The sequence below is a fragment of the Ambystoma mexicanum genome, chromosome 12 (assembly GCF_040938575.1).
Source record: "Ambystoma mexicanum isolate Mex_15411 chromosome 12, UKY_AmexF1_1, whole genome shotgun sequence".
Classification (NCBI taxonomy): Eukaryota; Metazoa; Chordata; class Amphibia; order Caudata; family Ambystomatidae; genus Ambystoma; species Ambystoma mexicanum.
The window spans coordinates 678,976,566-678,994,245 of record NC_090936.1 but is presented as its reverse complement, the minus strand read 5'-3'; the positions used below and the strand labels follow the sequence as shown (position 1 = coordinate 678,994,245).

Here is a 17,680-nt window from a genome sequence, read left to right as displayed (position 1 = left end):
CAACGCCCCATACGCAATTGTCTCGGATGCCATTAAGGCTTTTGATTCTGTGTATTGGCAGTGGATACAAGCAGCGCTGGCCTGCTTCAGGATCGGTGAAGGTTTTTCGCAATGGGTAAACTTAGTATACTCTGAGCCAATAGCTATGGTACGCAATGGTAAACATATTTCTGCCTCCTAGAACATTTGCAGAGGCACCAGACAGGGTTTTCCCGCTGTGGTCTATGTTATACATTGTTGTGCTGGAGCCCCTCCGGACTGAATTTGCATAAGCAGGACTGATGATTGATGGGACGCGCCTTTTGAACGCGCGGATGATTGCCTCTTATATGTACATGATCATGCACATAATCGCCCAGCGATATTCAAGGTATTAGATAACTTTGCATGGCTATCTGGCATTTCGTTTAGCAAAGAAAAATCTTTTGTTTTCCTGCTGGCTAGATTGCACACCTTTGACCAGAGGGATCTCCCGGCATTAGGTATTAAGTGGGAAACTCACTTGTTTCGATACTTAGGGGTCAATATATGGCATAAGCACGAACAAGCGCACAAGCATAACACTGCCTGCGCTGTGAAAGAGATCACTGCATCTGTGAAATTCTGGCGTCGATTACCCGTCTCGCTGATGGGTAGGGTCGCGTTACTTAAAATGGTGGTGCTATCCAGACTATTGTATTTTTGCACTCGTGTCTTGTAGTTTATCCCAAGTGCATTCTTTAAATCCCTGAACTCTCTTGTGAATGGATTCCTCTGGGGAGGGAAGAGACACAGACTTGCCCTGGCCACGCTTCGGTTGACATGAGTGGATGGAGGGGTACAATTGCTGTGGTTTGAACTGTATTTAGCGGCTCAGGCACAATGCCTGGCAGCTTGGCTTTCAGATAAAATGACTCGATAGTATGTTCATGCAGGGGGCCTTGCAGATGATATTCCTAAAGCAGGCCTTGTGGATTGCTGACAGCTTTCACTCAAGCAAACCGGCCTTTTTGGAATTGGGCGGGCAGATCTGGAACAGGATTGAAAGGGTTCTCAACCTCGAGTATATATATTCACCCAACATGCCTGTCGGGATACATATGCAGGGACAAAGGTGATCTATCCTTGTTTAGGAAATGGGAGGAAGTGGATGTGACCAACTGGTGGGATGTCTTTAAAGAAGGCCTGTTATGGGATTTCTCGGAGATGGTTGATGAATATGGTTGTATAAAGCACACTTCCTGTAACATATGAGGGTTGCCAAATTCGCCAAGGCGCACTGGCCTATATGACCTGAGGAGCCTAAGCGCAACAATATATTGACTGTCCTTAAACCTTTGATACTAATAAACCAATGTCTGATTGAGGGAGCAAGTGTTAGGGTTGCTCGAATTAAGTATGCATGGGAAGGAACAATTACTTACCTGTAACTGTTCTCTGGCATGGATTCACATACTCATGAATATTCCCCCTTGTCAGGCTGGGAATCCTCGGCAAAGAAAAAATCAGTATCAGTTTTGTTTCTGATCTGTCTTTCTTAGTAGTAACCAATCACTGGTCTCTGGGTCATACTGCCACCAGCCAATGACTGCCCTCTCGCTAAGTCCTGCCCCTGGCAGCCATCCTCAGATTTGGTAGCAGTATGACCAAGTGAAGAGCCGCAGAGGGGAAGGAGGGAGGGTTCGCCTGTGAATCCATGCCAGACCCATGCTGGAGAACAACAGTTACAAGTAAGTAACTTGCTCCTTCTCCGGCATGGGGTCTGGCATGGATTCACATGCTCAGAAATATAAGAATACATAGCAGTACACACATGCACAACCACGGGAGGTGGCAAGGCTCAACATTAAGCATTACATAAAACTCAACATTAAGCATCTCTTACCCCCTCACCATGCTCATCTTAAGCGAACAGGTTGCGCAGCACTGCCTGGCCGACTCTGGACTCGTCCTTGGAATCCCGGTCTATGCAGTAGAATCTCCTGTCGGTGTGCGTCGACCTCCACGTAGCAGCCCTGCAGATGTCGAGAAGGGGCACACCAGACAAGAAAGTCGTGGTAGCAGCGATCGCTCTGTTCGAATGAGCTCTCGGACGGCTGGGCAACGGTCGGTTTGCCAACCGATGACAGTGCCTGATGCATCCTGAGAGCCATCTGGAAATGGAAGCCTTCGAGAGAGCCTTCCCTTGGTTCACAAACCACTGTGATGTCTTCCGAAAACTCTTTGTTCGGTCCACGTAGAACTTCAGCGCTCTAGCTACATCCAGCGAGTACAAAGTCCTCTCGGCCGGCGACTAAGGCGACGGGAAAAAGACTGGTAACACCAAGGGCTCGTTGAGATGGAAGTCCGATGGCACCTTGAGCATGAAGGAGGGGTGCGTCCTCAGCAATTCCCTCGTCTCGTGGAAAGTCAAGTATGGAGGCTTGCAGGAAAGGGCCTGAAACTCACCCATGCATCGTGCAGAGGTGATGGCTACAAGGAACGCTGTCTTCCACGACAGGAACTTCAACTGAGCCAAATTCAAGGGCTCGAATGGCGGGCCCATGAGCCTGGTCAGCACCACGTTGAGCTCCCACGACGGGGCTGGAGCCTTCACCGGCGGGAACGATCGGAACAGTCCTTTCATAAACGCCTTCACCAGGCGATGAGACTACAGTGACGGCCGTCCTGCAGTTCTGGTGTATCGGGAAATCGCTGCCAGATGTATCTTGATGAAAGCATGAGCTAGTCCAGCTTTGGTCAGCGACAGCAAGTACGGTAGCACTTGAGGGGCTGTAATCCGTAGAGGGTTAATCTTCTGTGCACGGCACCAGACAGAGAACCTCTTCCACTTGTGTCTGTAGCACTTGAGAGTTGAGGACGCCCTGGCCTTTGCAAGAACCTCTCTGCAGTCAGCCGGGATATCGTACCCTCCAAACTCTAGTGCTGCAGGAGCCAGGCCTGCAAGTTCAGCGACTGATGAAGAATGGCGCCTCCTTCTCTGGAGAGAAGATCTGCGTCCGTCGACAGTTTGACTTTTGGGGACGCTGACAAGTCCAGAAGGTCCGGGAACCATATCTGTCTCGGCCACTTCGGTGTGACGAGGATCATCCTGCACCGGGACCTCTTGAGTTGGTTAATGAGCCTGAGCAGCAACGGCAACGGAAGGAATACATAAAGGAAGAGGCCGTCCAAGGGGAACGCGAAAGCATTGCCCATGCTCCTCGGCTGGGGGAACCTGCTGGCGAACCTCTGGCACTTGGAGTTTGTCGTCGTCGCAAACAGGTCGATTTTGGGTTTGCCCCATCGCCGGAAGAGTTGATCCACTTGATCCTGGCGTCATTCCCACTCGTGGCACAAGCGCAGCTCCCTGCTGAGTGAGTCGGAGATGGTGTTTTTTATCCCTGCTAGATGAAAAGGTACCAGAAACATCCCCTGGGCAACGGCCCAGTGCCACAGATCCTTGGCTTCCTTGGACAGGGTTGGGGATCTGGTTCCTCCCTGCTTCCAGATGTAGAACATCGTGGTGGTGTTGTCGGTGAAGATCCTCACCACCTTGCCCTTGAGGGATGGGAGGAATGACCTGAGGGCCCAGAACACTGCTCGGAGCTCCAGTATCTTGATGTGGAGCGGCCTCTCCTCCGGGAGCCAAAGGCCTCTCGCGTGAAGATCTCTGGTGTGCGCTCCCCACCCCTCCAGGGAGGCATCTGTCATCACCGTCACCTAGTATGCTGGGGTTTGAAAGCCCGTACCCGCTGCGAGATGCGCGTGTGTGCCCCACCATCGAATTGCTTGGCGGAATACTTCGTTGAGCGAGATCTTGTCCTCAAAGCTGCCTGTCGCTTGCCTCCAACGGGCGTCGAGGAACTCCTGCAAAGGATGCATCCGAAGCCTGCACAGGCGCACCAGATAGATGCAAGAGGACATCATCCCGAGAAGGGACTTGATGGACCTCACTCGGGCTACGTCCGTGGCCAGCAGACGCTGTACCATGCCCAGGATGGCCTGCATTCTTTTCTCCGACGGCGAGGCGATCTGCGCTACTGTGTCGAGCTTGGCTCCCAGAAACAGGGCGACTGCAATGGAACCAGGTGGGATTTGGGGAAGTTGATGGAGAATCCCAGGTCCGTGAGCAGCCGGACGGTCTTTGCTGTGTGTTCAATGGTGAGTTCCCTTGTCCCTGCTCAGATGAGCCAGTCGTCCAGGGAGGGGTAGACGTAGATCCCCTGCAGGCACAGCCGCGCCGCCACTGGTGCTAGGCACTTGGTGAACCCCCTGGGCGCCGACTTCAATCCGAAAGGGAGGGCCTTGATCTGGTAGTGCCGCCCTTGGACTACAAACCTGAGAAACCTATCGGTGTCCTTTTAGGATGGGGATGTGAAAGTACGCATCCTCCAAATCCAACGACGACACGAAGTCGCCTTCCTCCAGCTGGCCCAGCACGTGCTGGAGGGTGACCATCCGGAAATTCTGTGCCTTGATGTATTTGTTTAGCCGACGCAAGTCCAGGATGGGACGCCAACCTCCTGTCTTCTTTCTGACGAGGAAGTATCTTGAGTATACTCCGGAGCCTCCTTGGGATGAGCTTGATGGCTCCTTTGAGCATAGCCCTTACCTCTAACAGCAGTTGAGGGACGTGGTTTTCCTTCCTTGCCATGGGAGGAATTCGGGGGCACTTCTAGAATTTCCAGAGTGTGCCCGTGGGCCAAGGCATCCAGCACCAAACGGTCGGTGGAGATGGACTCCCACACGTTGATGAACTTCGTCAGCCGGCCTCCCACCGGGGTGCTTCGGTGGGGGCCTGACACAACAGTCGGTTCAGTCTTGCTTGGAAGCAGCCTTGCCGCTTTGGCCTCCCTGGCGACGACGGCGAGATCCACCCGACATGCCTCGTCCCCTGTAGGCTTATTGCGACAAGGAACGGGCCGCCTGACGGTAGGTCGAGGAGCCGCTGACGAATCCTTTGGAGGCACCTTGCTTGCCTCCGGAATTCCGAAAGGGCGTCCGCCGTTGCTGCAGAACTCCCAAGGCCCGAGCCGTCTCCGTGTCAGTCTTGATGGCCTGCAGTGACTCATCCACTGTCTTTCCAAACACATTGTTCCCGTCGAAGGGCATGACCAAAACCTTGGCTTGCACGTCTTGGCGGAAATCCGTCGCCTTGAGCCACCCCTGCCGTCGAAGGCAAACGCTGTTGCCCAACTGCCGGAAACCGGTGTCGGCAATGTCCGTGGCCACAGTTATGGCGTGGTCCGACGCCACCTCACCCTCCTGTAGGATTGGCAGGGCCTCTGCCCTCTTGTCGTCCGGGAGGAAGTCCAACAACTCCCTGTCGTAGCAGGCCACAATCGCTAGGGCGTTGGCCGCCTTAATCGTCGTCGACGAGATGACTCGTCATGCCATGGCATCTAGTTTCTTTCCCTCGCCGTCCGGTGTTGAAGTTGAAGCCGAAGCCCCCCCACTTTCTTCTTGGCCGCTGCTGAGACGACCAAATCCGGGGTCGCTAGTGCCCTAAGGCACAAAGGGGCGCCGTCGGGGACCCGGTACTTCTTCTCATACCGGTCCCTCTTGGCAGGCGTTGTGGATGGGTTCTTCAGGAGGTCAAGACCCTCGTCCCAGATGTCATCCAGCAACGGCACCGCGAGGACCGTCTTCCTCTTGGCCTTGTGCTGTTGGTAGAGGAAGGCTTCATTCTTTTCTTTGGGGCAGTGCTGAAAAAGCTTGAAGGAGCTAATTTCGTCGTGGGGGGGAGACGCCCGAGGAATCGGAGACGGGAGGTCAGTGCCATCGTCGCTGCCGTCGTCATCCGTCCCCGTCGTGACCGTGTCATCGCTCGGGACCGGGGAGGACGACAAAGGCTGAGAAGGCCGTGAGGGCTGAAGGGGAGCCGGATGAATTCTCCTCCTCTTGTTTGGAGGGCTTCCCGACGGACACGGTTCAGCTGGGTCGTCCGTCGGGGGCAGGGGCAGTCTCGTCGTGCATAAGGCTTGGATTGCCATCAAAATGGCCGCCGAGTCGTCTTGTTGCTCGGGTTGTGACGGGCGCAACGGTTGTTCCTCCTCCACGGGAACCTCGTCGTCACCACCCTCGCTCTCGCCCCCCTCCCCCCTTGTCGGGATCCCTCCGGTGGGACCGGGCCTCTTCCAAATTTTGGTCAGTTCCTCCTCGGAGGTTGTGTCCGTGTCCGTCACGGCTACCGGCCCCCCCCCCTCTTTCCCCTGGGGTTTTCACGGGGGTCTTCTCGACGGGCTTAAAAGAGGATTCCCTCGCAGAGGCAGGGAAACTCTGGGCCCGAGGTCGTCTCCAGTGGGATAGCTTCCACAGGCTTCGCCAGTGCCGCAGCGACGCCCTCAATCAAGGCCTTGGCCGGGATCAAGGCCTTCACCACCTTGGGCGCGCTTGAGGCCTTCACCTTAGGGGGAGGGTCACCGCCTCGCTCCCCTTTGGCCTGATCCTTCGAGATCGACCGGGGCCTCTCCAGAAGCTTAACCGGGTTCTCGGATTTTCTCTTCCCCGAGCCAGAGCGTTGGCTCGTGGTTGATGGTGTCGGTGAAGGTGCGCCCTGCCTGGCAGCTGAGGAGCCCGACCGGTCGGCGCTCCCGGTGCCCGCGGACTCAAGGTGCTTTGCCTTCTGTTGGGCCCCCGTCGCCAGGGCGCCCTCACAGGACTTAGAAGACCGGTCGGACTTCTTCTTCTTCTCACCTGCTGGGCTCTTGCCTTGCAGCCAGTTGGAGAGACGGTCAGACGATCCCTCATAGTCCGATCCGACATGTTCATGCAAAACGCACAGTCCTTCTCCACGTGCGTTTTGTCCTCGTGGAGGCAGTAAAGGCATTACGAATGCTGGTCCTCCTTGAACACATTTTGTAGCTTGCATCCAGGCAGATCCTGAACAGTTTGCCGGGAGTCGAGCTTCCCTTCTCCTGGGCCATGTTCTTCTCGTCTGCGAGGTAGGCCTCAGAAACTTCTGGAATCCTCCAAGAAGCGTAACTCGACGAAAACGTCACCCTTGAGGGGAGTAGATAAATCTGAAACGGGTCCCCATTGATCGGAAGTAGAAACGGTGGAGCTTGAGGCTCGTTTAAACCAAAAAATGAGATACATCTCTTTGAAAAAGCGCAAAACGCAGTAAAAGCTGGAGAGCTATAGCATGAGTACTCCCAACACTTGAACGTGTGCTAAACATCTGAGGATGGCTGCCAGGGGCGAGGCTTAAGGAGAGGGCAGTCATTGGCTGGGGGCAGTATGACCCAGAGACCAGTGATTGGTAACTACTAAGAAAGACAGATCCGAAACGAAACTGATACTGATTTTTTCTTTACCGAGGATTCCCAGCCTGACGACGGGGAATATTCATGAGCATGTGAATCCATGCCAGACCCCATGCTGGAGAAGTAGACTTATTATGTGAGTTTGATGATAAGCAATGGGTCGCAGCAATCATGTTACCTAAAAAATTATCCAGGAATGCATGCTTCAGGCTATTGCAACTAAATGTTTTATACAAGTTGTACATGACCCCAGAGGGTCGCACGCTATAATAAGCATGTGACCCCAAGTTGCCCTTGGTGTGCTGGTGAATAGGTAGATTTTATAGACATGTTCTGGTTATGCCCTAGGGTGAGCTCCTTCTGGCACCAAGTACAGCATGCTCTGGTGAATGCAGGAGTGGGCAGATCCAAGTGGACTCCCATGGAATGGCTACTTGGTATTTATCCCCGGTCGGAGAAGACGCAACACGTAATCAGGCTCATGGACCTGGCCTGTATACTGGCTAAGCGTAGAATTGCTATGTCGTGGAAGCTTGACACAGGCCCTAGCTATGTAGTGTGGTGGAGACAACTGTTGGAGTGTTCTACTGCAGAAATAGCGGAATCGAATAGAGCTTTGAGGAGGGGTTTGATTGAGCCAACTACAAACTTGGAAGCGTGGAGCGCTCTTTTGCAGGCAATGTTTTGTCAGTCTGACTATAAAACCCCATGAAGGCTGTGATATACCCATGTATAGATGAAATACGTCTTTACGCATTAGCATTAAAACAGGCCTGTATGATCCGTGATATCTCCGACTATATATCCCCTAAACATACGATATTCCTGCACACGGTCCCCAAAGCAGCTAAGTTTTAGGTATTGGCTTTTAAGGGGCTGGTCGGTTCGGCGACATTTATCTACTGAACTTGAAATAGGTGTGTTGAACCATAATTCTTAGCAGTTTGAAATTTCAAATGTGCTGTTGCATCCTGCTGAGTATGGTGGTAAAAAAGCCAAATGAACCACCTGAAATACAAGCCCATCAAAAGTCCTCAGGCATAAGACTGTGCCAGTCAGTTGTTCAGATGTTTATGAAAGAATTAAATCATTAAGTTGCCCTTTGTGATGACACGTGTTTCAGCTTGTGCCGCCTCTTTCAAATCAGGGTGTGTTGTCATTGCAAATCCTTGTTTGTTTGAGTTTTCATATGTATTTCCAAAATATATGGGTTAGATCCTGTTGCCTCGTCTGTCTCCTTGAATGCACGCGTCGCCATTAAATTTGAAGATAAACTCCAATGCTCTACCTCTGTATATATCCAACAACCAATCATTCCTATATGTTCTATCATGTTCTTTAGCCTGGGTACTGGCTGAATATGTGTTTTGGTTGTATTGTAGATGTTGGAAAAGAATGATACCCAGGTTTCCTCCGATATAGCAGTTCACTGTAGTGAAGCCTGGGTCGGACCATTGCCATTGATCATTCTCCAGAAGTCTTTAGACTTTATTTTAAGCAAGATTTGCAGCATCATCTCGAAATTCCTCCGGTTTAATGTACCTCTATGCATTTTTAACCCCTTTTTATATTGCTTAAGGAACCACTTTTTCTTACCCATATAATCAATATAATGTCCCCAAGTGATTAAACAGAGTGATCCCCTCAACACACTTTTTTGGTCTGAACAGGTCTGTCAAAAACATGAAGCATGCTCTGTCGTTTTTCTAAAGCGCACGTTTTGCAACAACAAGCAAGGGCGTTTTCGTAAAGTAAATTAGAGACCATCTATAAGGAGCTATAATGTTGTGCTTTTGCTACTCCGAAAGGTTGCATTAAAACTGCTTCATATTTGCATTAAAAAGCGTAACAGTAAGCATCACCCATTTAATACAGGTGCCAGGCAAATTTACCTGGGCGTTAACTTGCTTCATTTTCTTGGCCGCAGGTTTAGGCATATTTTTCAAGGTGCAGAGGATCGAATAATCACAAGTCATTCGGAAACACAGTAAGGTTCGAACACAAGTGCATCAAAAGTTCCAATAGAAATATATAGTCTAAACCCGCCGATGAGGTCCCTCTTTGCCAAGTGATAATCGGGTTGTGGTTTCCTACAGTTTCCCATTTAAGCCTTGCAGGTCCCAGGCCTCTAGGGTATTTAATATTAAATGGCCCCTCACCTTAGGAGTCAGATCCATCATCTTCCGTTTATACAGATTCTCTATCCTAGTATTTCTAGGTTCCATGCAATTTGAATTTAAATCGCCACCGAGTATCACAGAAGCATGGCCTGAGTCACTGTACCACAGTTCAAGTATTGCATTTAGCATATCCAAAAAGCTATCCGTATTGTCAGCAGCCGGATTCGGATACATATTGAGTCAATATGTACCTCGGTGGCTGGGCCCACGCTGTGGGTAACTGCCTGCTGCCCAACTTACCACTGAGCATGCTACACGGGTGCTAATGTGCTATGCAAAATAGTAGTGTTTTCTTAGATTGAGAAAAACTAGGAACTAACAAAGCATATAATCTTTGTATGATAAGACACCCTGGCCACAGAAGTGGTATTTCTTTGGCAAATTGTTTGATTAATACAATACATACTCAAATTGAAATGTTTTATGTGTTTTTAGAAAATGAACTGTACTATGAATAATGTTTATATGTTGAATTAAATTAGTTTTAAACTACTGAAAGCAGCTCCCCCTTTCAGTCCTCTTTTTTCCTAACCTTCGGACCCGCCTCTAGCCCCTCTTCCATGTCCATGGCGGCCAGAGCAGGGACGGGAGCAGCAGCTGCGGGACTCGCCTATGCAGCTAACAGGTAAGTTACATTGGGGGGGGAATCAAATAAAAACGTGGTTGTGGGAGGGGTTGGCGGGCGGAGGAGCTGGCCATCAGGTGGCATAGAACGCAGGCTTTCACTGGTAGTGTCAGCCCCTGTTCCTAGCCACCCTATTGGCTCGCTTATCAACACGATCATCTTGTCAGAATTACATTCAGTACATTTTTTACTACCTTTTCATAAAGACAAAGATCCCAAAGAAGTTGGACGACCAAGGTTTGACCACCAGGCCCGAACCATTTCTTACAGCAACTAAAAGCCCCATGCGTGGAAGGCTAGAGGGGCTTTTTGTGCATTCTGAAGATGCACTATATAACCATCAAGTAAAGGGGATTCTCAGAGCGGAATTTCATGAAGGATTATATTGTCTGGCTTATCCATGACGAACATTCAAAATTCAGTCCCTAAAAGGTGTGAGAAAGCCCTACTGTTCCATGAAAGAATAGTTATTTTGTTATTTTAAAAGATGCTCCTTGGAATTTTTCAGAGTCAGATAGTGGACTCTCTCAGCCCCTTGCTTGCGACCAATCCTCAACCTGCTTTCCTTTTTCCACAGACCATGATAGCGAGTTTTCCTAGAACCTGTTTTCGTTATGACAAGATAAAAGTCCCTTTGTTTCCAAACTCTCAATCGGCTGAAAGACCCTTTACGATGTATGTACCTGTATCTCAAGACTTCAGTTGTAAACATGGTTACTATGTGGGGTCATTGATAGCTCATAGCCCAAAAAGAGAAATGTATCTGCCTCCAACAGGAGTAGATCATATATGATCAATTGTAGATGTAAAAGTACCAGGTTGGTTTCTCTGCTATGCCTTGGAATTCAACTAAATCAAGGTCTTGTGATTTAACTTGTCTTAGGTCAGGTATTTTATATAATAAGTTCAGTACATTGGAGCAAATAAAAATACATATGGGGTCATGTTTGCCAAAAAATATATTCCAGTACTAGACATTTAGTCGGATTGATAAAGCTTTGTGTTAAGTCACAAAATGTGCAAACCCATGATTTGACACATTTTGTCTGTTGCCAGTTACCATATCCACCATCACAGGACTTTCCCCTCCTGATTCTGTCAATTCTTGGTCTTCATATCCCAACACTTTAACAGCTCTTCTTCCCAAAGCACATCCACAATTGTTCCTCATTGAGATTTTACACCGACCTCAGGGTTTTCGATTTTCCAGGGTTTTCGATTTGGATATTTCCAGAGGTGATCTAGTTAGTTCTCTCGCCCACCCCACAAATGCTTTTTACCAGTTTTTACACTTTAAGATTTGTTGAAGTGGACTCCCCTGCCATCTCTGAAACGGAATGATTTTGCTCACCTTGTACGTTTGTTAGACCCGTTGAGGTAATCTCATCAAAACTTTTATCTTTAACTGCGATGATTGTTTTTTAGAAATGTCCTCGAACATATCTACGTGATCACATGCTATTTTACTTTTTATTTTTTATTTAGTTTTGTCCCCCCTTTATTGTTTTTATTTTTCGGGTATTGATTCCCTTCTTTAGACAATAAGTCTAAAGCAGTCTTCCTGGTTTCTGCTTGCGTTTCAATTTGCTCAGCCAGCCCCACTATCTCACTCCTCATTTCATCGGATGACATTATGGGGACTTTCCTTTTTAGGGTCACAGTTATGATCGGGAACTACTCCACCTTCAGTATCATCCTGTGGGGAGCCGTTACCCAATTGAACCGTGCCTGCTTGGCCCCAGCTTCAGATAGCAGTCTCCACTGTCAGCAGTTTATTAAAATCATTGACAAAGACATGTTCATTGATGCCTTCAGCCATATTAGGTGCCACCTGTACTGTAAGCTCTGTAGATTCTGCATTTACCTTGGTAAACTAATCAATTATCCACTTTTTCCATAGGGTTATCTTCTTCTCCATCCTGATTAGGCAGATTTGTGCAGGTCATATTATTTACAGGCCTTTGTTAAACCTTAAGGCCTTTTACTGGGTATTTTTCTCCCTTTTTTCAATCGACGAACAGCGTTGAGAGGAGTTCAGCTAGGCTCGATCGACATAATAGAGTGTCAACTGAGTTAGTCGGTATTGTTGTGAGTCCTGATAAAGAAAGACTGCGCCGGAGTGCCGGGTTTACTAAGCAGATCACACATTGTCTAAGAAAGGCTGTAAAGAAGGGGGGAAAACAATGGGGTGCAGGCTGGCGATGTTATAATGGAACAGGTATAGGATCCTACCTTTCGTACAAAAGGTAAATCCTTCTGAGGACTGCCACCAACTGCCAAACAATTGCACTCTGCAGTACACTCTCCTTTTGGCACTCCACGCCGAGCGAGTAGTTTTGTTGAGGATGGGCGGTGCTTCCTATTCAGTCCCCACAGCAACACAGACACCACTCCACGCAAACTGCCTAACCCGCTGTTGAATCCAGAAACCCTGCTTCCTACTCACCAGGATGATAAACCACACGAAACAGAACTATCACAGATTTCCCTTTAACTTCAAGACGTGACTTGACAGATACCCCTCTATATAATGTAGAACTGATACATTCCATGGACGGGTCTTGTTATCGGTATCAGGATGGGCGACTGGTGGCAGGGTATGTGACCTAGGAGAGGTAGTCGAGAGTGGTAAATTGCCAAATGTGGCGTCTGCATAAGTGGCTGAGTTACAGAAAGGTTTGTAAATTGGCTGAACAACAGTATGTGAATATATATACTGACTCAAGAAATGCCTTTGGAGTCTCATGATTTTGGACAGTTGTAACAACTGGGTTTTTGGCCTCTTTTGGTTCTCCCATAAGAAAATCATCATTATGTCAATGCACTGCTAGAGGACACCATGCGCCCTAAACAAATAGCAATAATAAAATGTGCAGCACATCGGCCACTGGAGAATGAATTTAACTGCAGCAACAATCTTGTGGAATCTACTAGCAGCTGTTGAAGATTCTCAGACTGAATATATTCTCTGTGTAAAAAAGAATAAGCCTGAATAAAAGATTGTGTGCCAAGATTTGGGATACTCCTTCGTATAAACAGTTATCAAGGAACATATTTCGTCAAAATAGTGAACTAAGTGTTTACCGCTCTTAATATACATCATAATCGTTCCTACTCACACCATCTAAAGTCAACTGGTGCAGTGGAGCGCCTGATAGCAGTGCTGAAAAATAAACTGGCTAAAGTCTGCCAGGAGACTGGATTAGTTTGGCTCAATATAAGGAGCATGTCCAATCTGACAACAGGACTGAGCCACCACAACGTTTTATACAGAGGCCCCATGAGGCTGTCTTCATAACCACCCCGTAGAGTGCTGCTGTGAGCCTGTTCCTCACAGATGGAAACCAACTTGACCATCTGAGATCCATCATTTCTATTCACAAACAGGTGAAACTGCCTCAGAGGATGACTATAGCACGCCATTCTCTGCAGCAAGGGGATTTTGTTCGAGTGAAAGGTCACCAATGAAGTCTGCATTGGCAGTACAATGGTGCAGAACTCATCAGGTACTATTGAGTAATGAATGGAACAGTTATAAACTCAGTGACTGTAGGACTTTGTCTTTGTTATTCTAAGCGGCTGTTGCCCCAAAAACACAGTAACCAGTACTGCATTTTGGGGCAGTTTGGTCCTGGAAGATGGTTCAATCCCTTGCATGTGGTAGCTACTGCTCATGTAAAACCATGGGTGTGGTAGAAGCGGCGATATATAGTTCACTGGCAAGGTGGAACTTCTGGGTTTATGAGGAGATGGGAGAGTGGCGCTGACCTATTAGGATTGCTTCCCAAACCAACACAATCTATCCATGTAACTCTCCAAACTGACTCAGATGAGTTGCGCCTAAGCCTTTACTGCAGAGCAGAAGCTTACCAGCAGCCTCTGTAGTACGAAAAAAAGCTCCACCCACTCCTGCTCCCCCCAAAAAACTTTGTTTTTCCAGATTTAACTCTGCTTTCCGACTTCCCGTTTTATTGTTTCTCTTTGGATTTTGTAGATGGGAAGCGGGATATGGCGAGGCAGACAACATGGACGCAGAATGATACCGTCTCCATCAAAGTGGTAAATTGAACTCGCAAACATTTTGACAGCAAGGGGACTGACAGAGTGATAAACATTCCACAGGGATTTCACAAAGTGGAAGTTATGGGAAGTTGTAGAACAGCAGATGGAAACTAGAATGTAATTCAATGAACCTTCAGAATTGTTTTGTTTTCCGAGAACCACGTTGAGTTTTGGGAATACCTGACTCCCCACACTGAGGGTCTGCCCTCTGTTGGATATTTTAACTAATCACCAGTGTCCATTGCTCATGGTGGGCAGGCGGCCAGGTGGGGGTTTCTTGAGCATTACTCTGGGAAGGCAATCAAGAACTATATCAAAATCGCATTGGATGGACTTGAGGTATGGCCGGTTATCGCGCACGGATGAACTGTAGGTTGGACCGCTCATAGTAAACTTAACAATTGATGAGGTTCAATACAGGCACAAGATCTGGGTAGATTTGACCATGCTACCCACCTAGAAGAGAATGTAAACACAGCCTGTGCTCCTCTAGTTGGAATTTGTTGAAGCATACTGTCGCTGTCACTAACCGTTTTATCGCAGCTGCAAGAATTGACATAGGAAGCCACTAACTGATTGGGCGCACAGACAACAAATCACCACCAAATCGGCTAGGCACGTATAACGCACCACTCCAGCAGACACTGGCCGCAGGCATGGCTACACACACACGCTACACACACGCTACACACACACACGCTACACACACACACGCTACACACACACACGCTACACACACGCTACACACACACACACACACACACGAATAGAGCGACAACTATGACAAATTTGGGCACACAGATCACATAGCGAGTCTCTAGCACTCACGCCATCTCCTGACTCCTCTCAGCACCCATCCACATGTTTGACCTCATGGGTGGCTCTCTATTGGAGCCTGACCAGCCCTGCTAAGCCCTATTTGCCCAAATATGCACACACATTCTAATCTAACTAGGTGGCCTCCGACACTCTGACCTTTGGTCCCCCGGGGGCGTTCCCACGACCAGTGCATTGAGACTATAATAATGGTAAAAGGTGCTATACAAATGACAACTACAATACATCTGGTACAACAGATTGGAAATGATGTTCTCTGGCTGCTTCTGCGCTGTACTTCTGTTCCATAATAATAAATGTGACTGCTTGCTAACAGCAATTAAATATTAGTAATGTTTTTACAAATATAGTCAGAGAAACAGCAATAAACACTGCATTATATTTTGTTTCAAAATGTACTTTACCTGTTTCCTCCAAGAGAGTCTTGAAGCAATCTGGTTAGTTTGGAATCTCTGTAGGGCACATGAGTAGCTCTCTTGCTCTTATCACCCAAAGCGCTTATGACATTACCAAGCGCCAACTGAAAAAGAAAATTGATTTGAATGTGTCATGGTGGACGACATTACAACATTAAAAAAAAAACCTCAGTCTAATTTCAAAAAGTGATATTACCCATTTAACAATTATAATCCGAGTATAGAGATGAACAAGTTACTTCTTACCTTGTAATGTTCTTTCGATGGGATGTTCCTCCGACGTATTCCTTATCTTTGATAGATCATCTCCCAGCTTGCTGGCCTTGGAAAAAAAATTTCAGTAGAGGTCGCTGCGCGTCGACGTCCCTCAACAGCCTCCGTATCGGCGTCGACGTCACCACGCGGATAGACTCACGCAGCGTCCGTTGCTCAGTTCCGTTTTGACATTAACAGTTGTTTTACATGAATTGGTTATTGACCTTGAAGGGGCGTAAGCTGCAACCACAAGGGAAGTATTACTGCGGGGATGGATGGAAGGGGCGATAAGGAATACGTCGAAGGAACATCCCATCGAAAGAACGTTATAAGGTAAGAAGTAACTTGTTCTTCGAAGGGATTGTGTCCTCCAACGTATTCCTTATCTTTGATGGACTCCCATAGCAGTGGTGTGCAATTGGAGGTGGGAGTAAAACGCATGTTTCCTTTCAGGAATGAACAGAATGCAATCTGGCTTTGCCAAATCTAGTCTCTTGACTAGAGGAGGAATCCAGGTTGTAAAATCTTGTGAAGGTATGTGCGGACGATCATGTGGCAGCCGCACGTATGTCTCAAACCGGAACCCCTCTTTGGAGGGCCGATGAGGCTTCGATACCCCTGGTTGAATGAGCCCTAAGATTTTGAGGGGGCTCTTTCCCTCCCAGTTTGTAGCATTCCAAGATGGCCAAAATAATCCATCTGGAAATGGTTTGTTTTGTTATCGGTAGTCCCAGCTTGTGCCCTGAGTAACCCACGAACAGTTGGTCTGCTTGCCTAATCCTAGCAAGTCTGCTGATGTAAAAGCTTAAAGCTCGCCTTGGGTCCAGCCTATGCAGCCTTTCTTCCTCTTTCCCCGGATGGGGAGGCGGATAGAATGAAGGTAAAGTAATTTTCTGAGTGATGTGGAATTCAAAAACCACCTTTGGGAGGAAATTAGGCTTCACCTGTAGGACAACCTTGTCTTTATGAAAAATTGTATGAGGGGGTTTACAAGATAGAGCTTGTAATTTGCTCACCCTTCTAGCAGATGTTAAAGCCACTAACAAGACAGTTTTAAGGATGAGAAATCTTAGCGAACAAGAATGGAGTGGTTCGAAAGGAGTACCCATCAGGAAATTTAAGACTAAATTTAAGTCCCATAAAGGAACCTGGAAAGGTCTTGGAGGGTAGACATTAGTCAATCCTTTTAGAAATTATATTACTAAGGGTAATTTGAAATACGAAGGCTCCTCCGCAGTGCGCTTGAAGATCGATAGCGCTGCGAGATAGTCCTTGATAGTGCCAACTTGAAGGGCTGAATTTGCCAAGTAGAGTAAAAAGGATAACACCGTTGGTGTACCACATGAAAAGGGGTCGATATTCTCTTCTCTACACCAGCTGCAAAACTTGTTCCAACGGCAGCGGTATAAAGATTTTGTTGATGGCCTTCCGGCCGAAAGCAACACTTCCATGACGTCATCAGGGAGGTTCCAATCCTTGTATCTCAACCTTTCAGAAGCCAGGCGTGAAGGTTGAGGGTTCTGATGTCTGGATGGAGAACCTGACCTCCCTTCTGTGAGAGAAGATTCTCTTTGAGTGGAAGACAAATTGGAGGGCAGATGGACATGTCCAGAAGGTCCAGGTACCACATTCTCCTGCCCCAGTCTGGGGCAATTAGGATCACGGTTCTCTGGAATCTTCTCAACCTCCTGATCATTTGAGGAATGACAGGGACTGGTGGAAACGCATACAGGAGTGGAAACACCCAGTCCACTACGAACGCGTCCCCTAGAGCTCTTCTCGGGGGAAATTCCCTTGAGCAAAACAGATCACACTTCCTGTTGGTACTGGTGGCAAACAGATCCACTTGAGGGGTTCCCCAAAAGGCGAAGATCTCCTGAAGGTCTTCCTCAGCTAGTTCCCACTCGTGGGAGACTGTGCCCTGCCTGCTCAGAGCGTCCGCCGTCAAGTTCTTCTCTCCGGCTAGGTGGACTGCCGATAGAGAGATTCCTTCTTGAATTGCCCAAAACGAGAGCTGCATTGCCTCTCTGCACAGTGGCAGTGATCCTACACCACCTCTTTTGTTGAGGTAGTGCATGG

At 48.2% G+C, this 17,680-nt stretch overlaps 1 protein-coding gene across 8 annotated transcripts in view; it reads right to left on the bottom strand.

Annotated features, from left to right (window-relative positions):
• Window positions 1-17,680, bottom strand: part of KIF21A (kinesin family member 21A) — a 2,335,619-nt gene that overhangs the window by 1,737,274 nt on the left and 580,665 nt on the right. For all 8 annotated transcript variants that reach the window (XM_069629214.1, XM_069629217.1, XM_069629219.1 and 5 more), the window contains exon 7: window positions 15,335-15,450. In XM_069629214.1, the coding sequence (XP_069485315.1) occupies window positions 15,335-15,450 (116 nt within the window). The remainder of the gene's footprint in view (window positions 1-15,334; window positions 15,451-17,680) is intronic.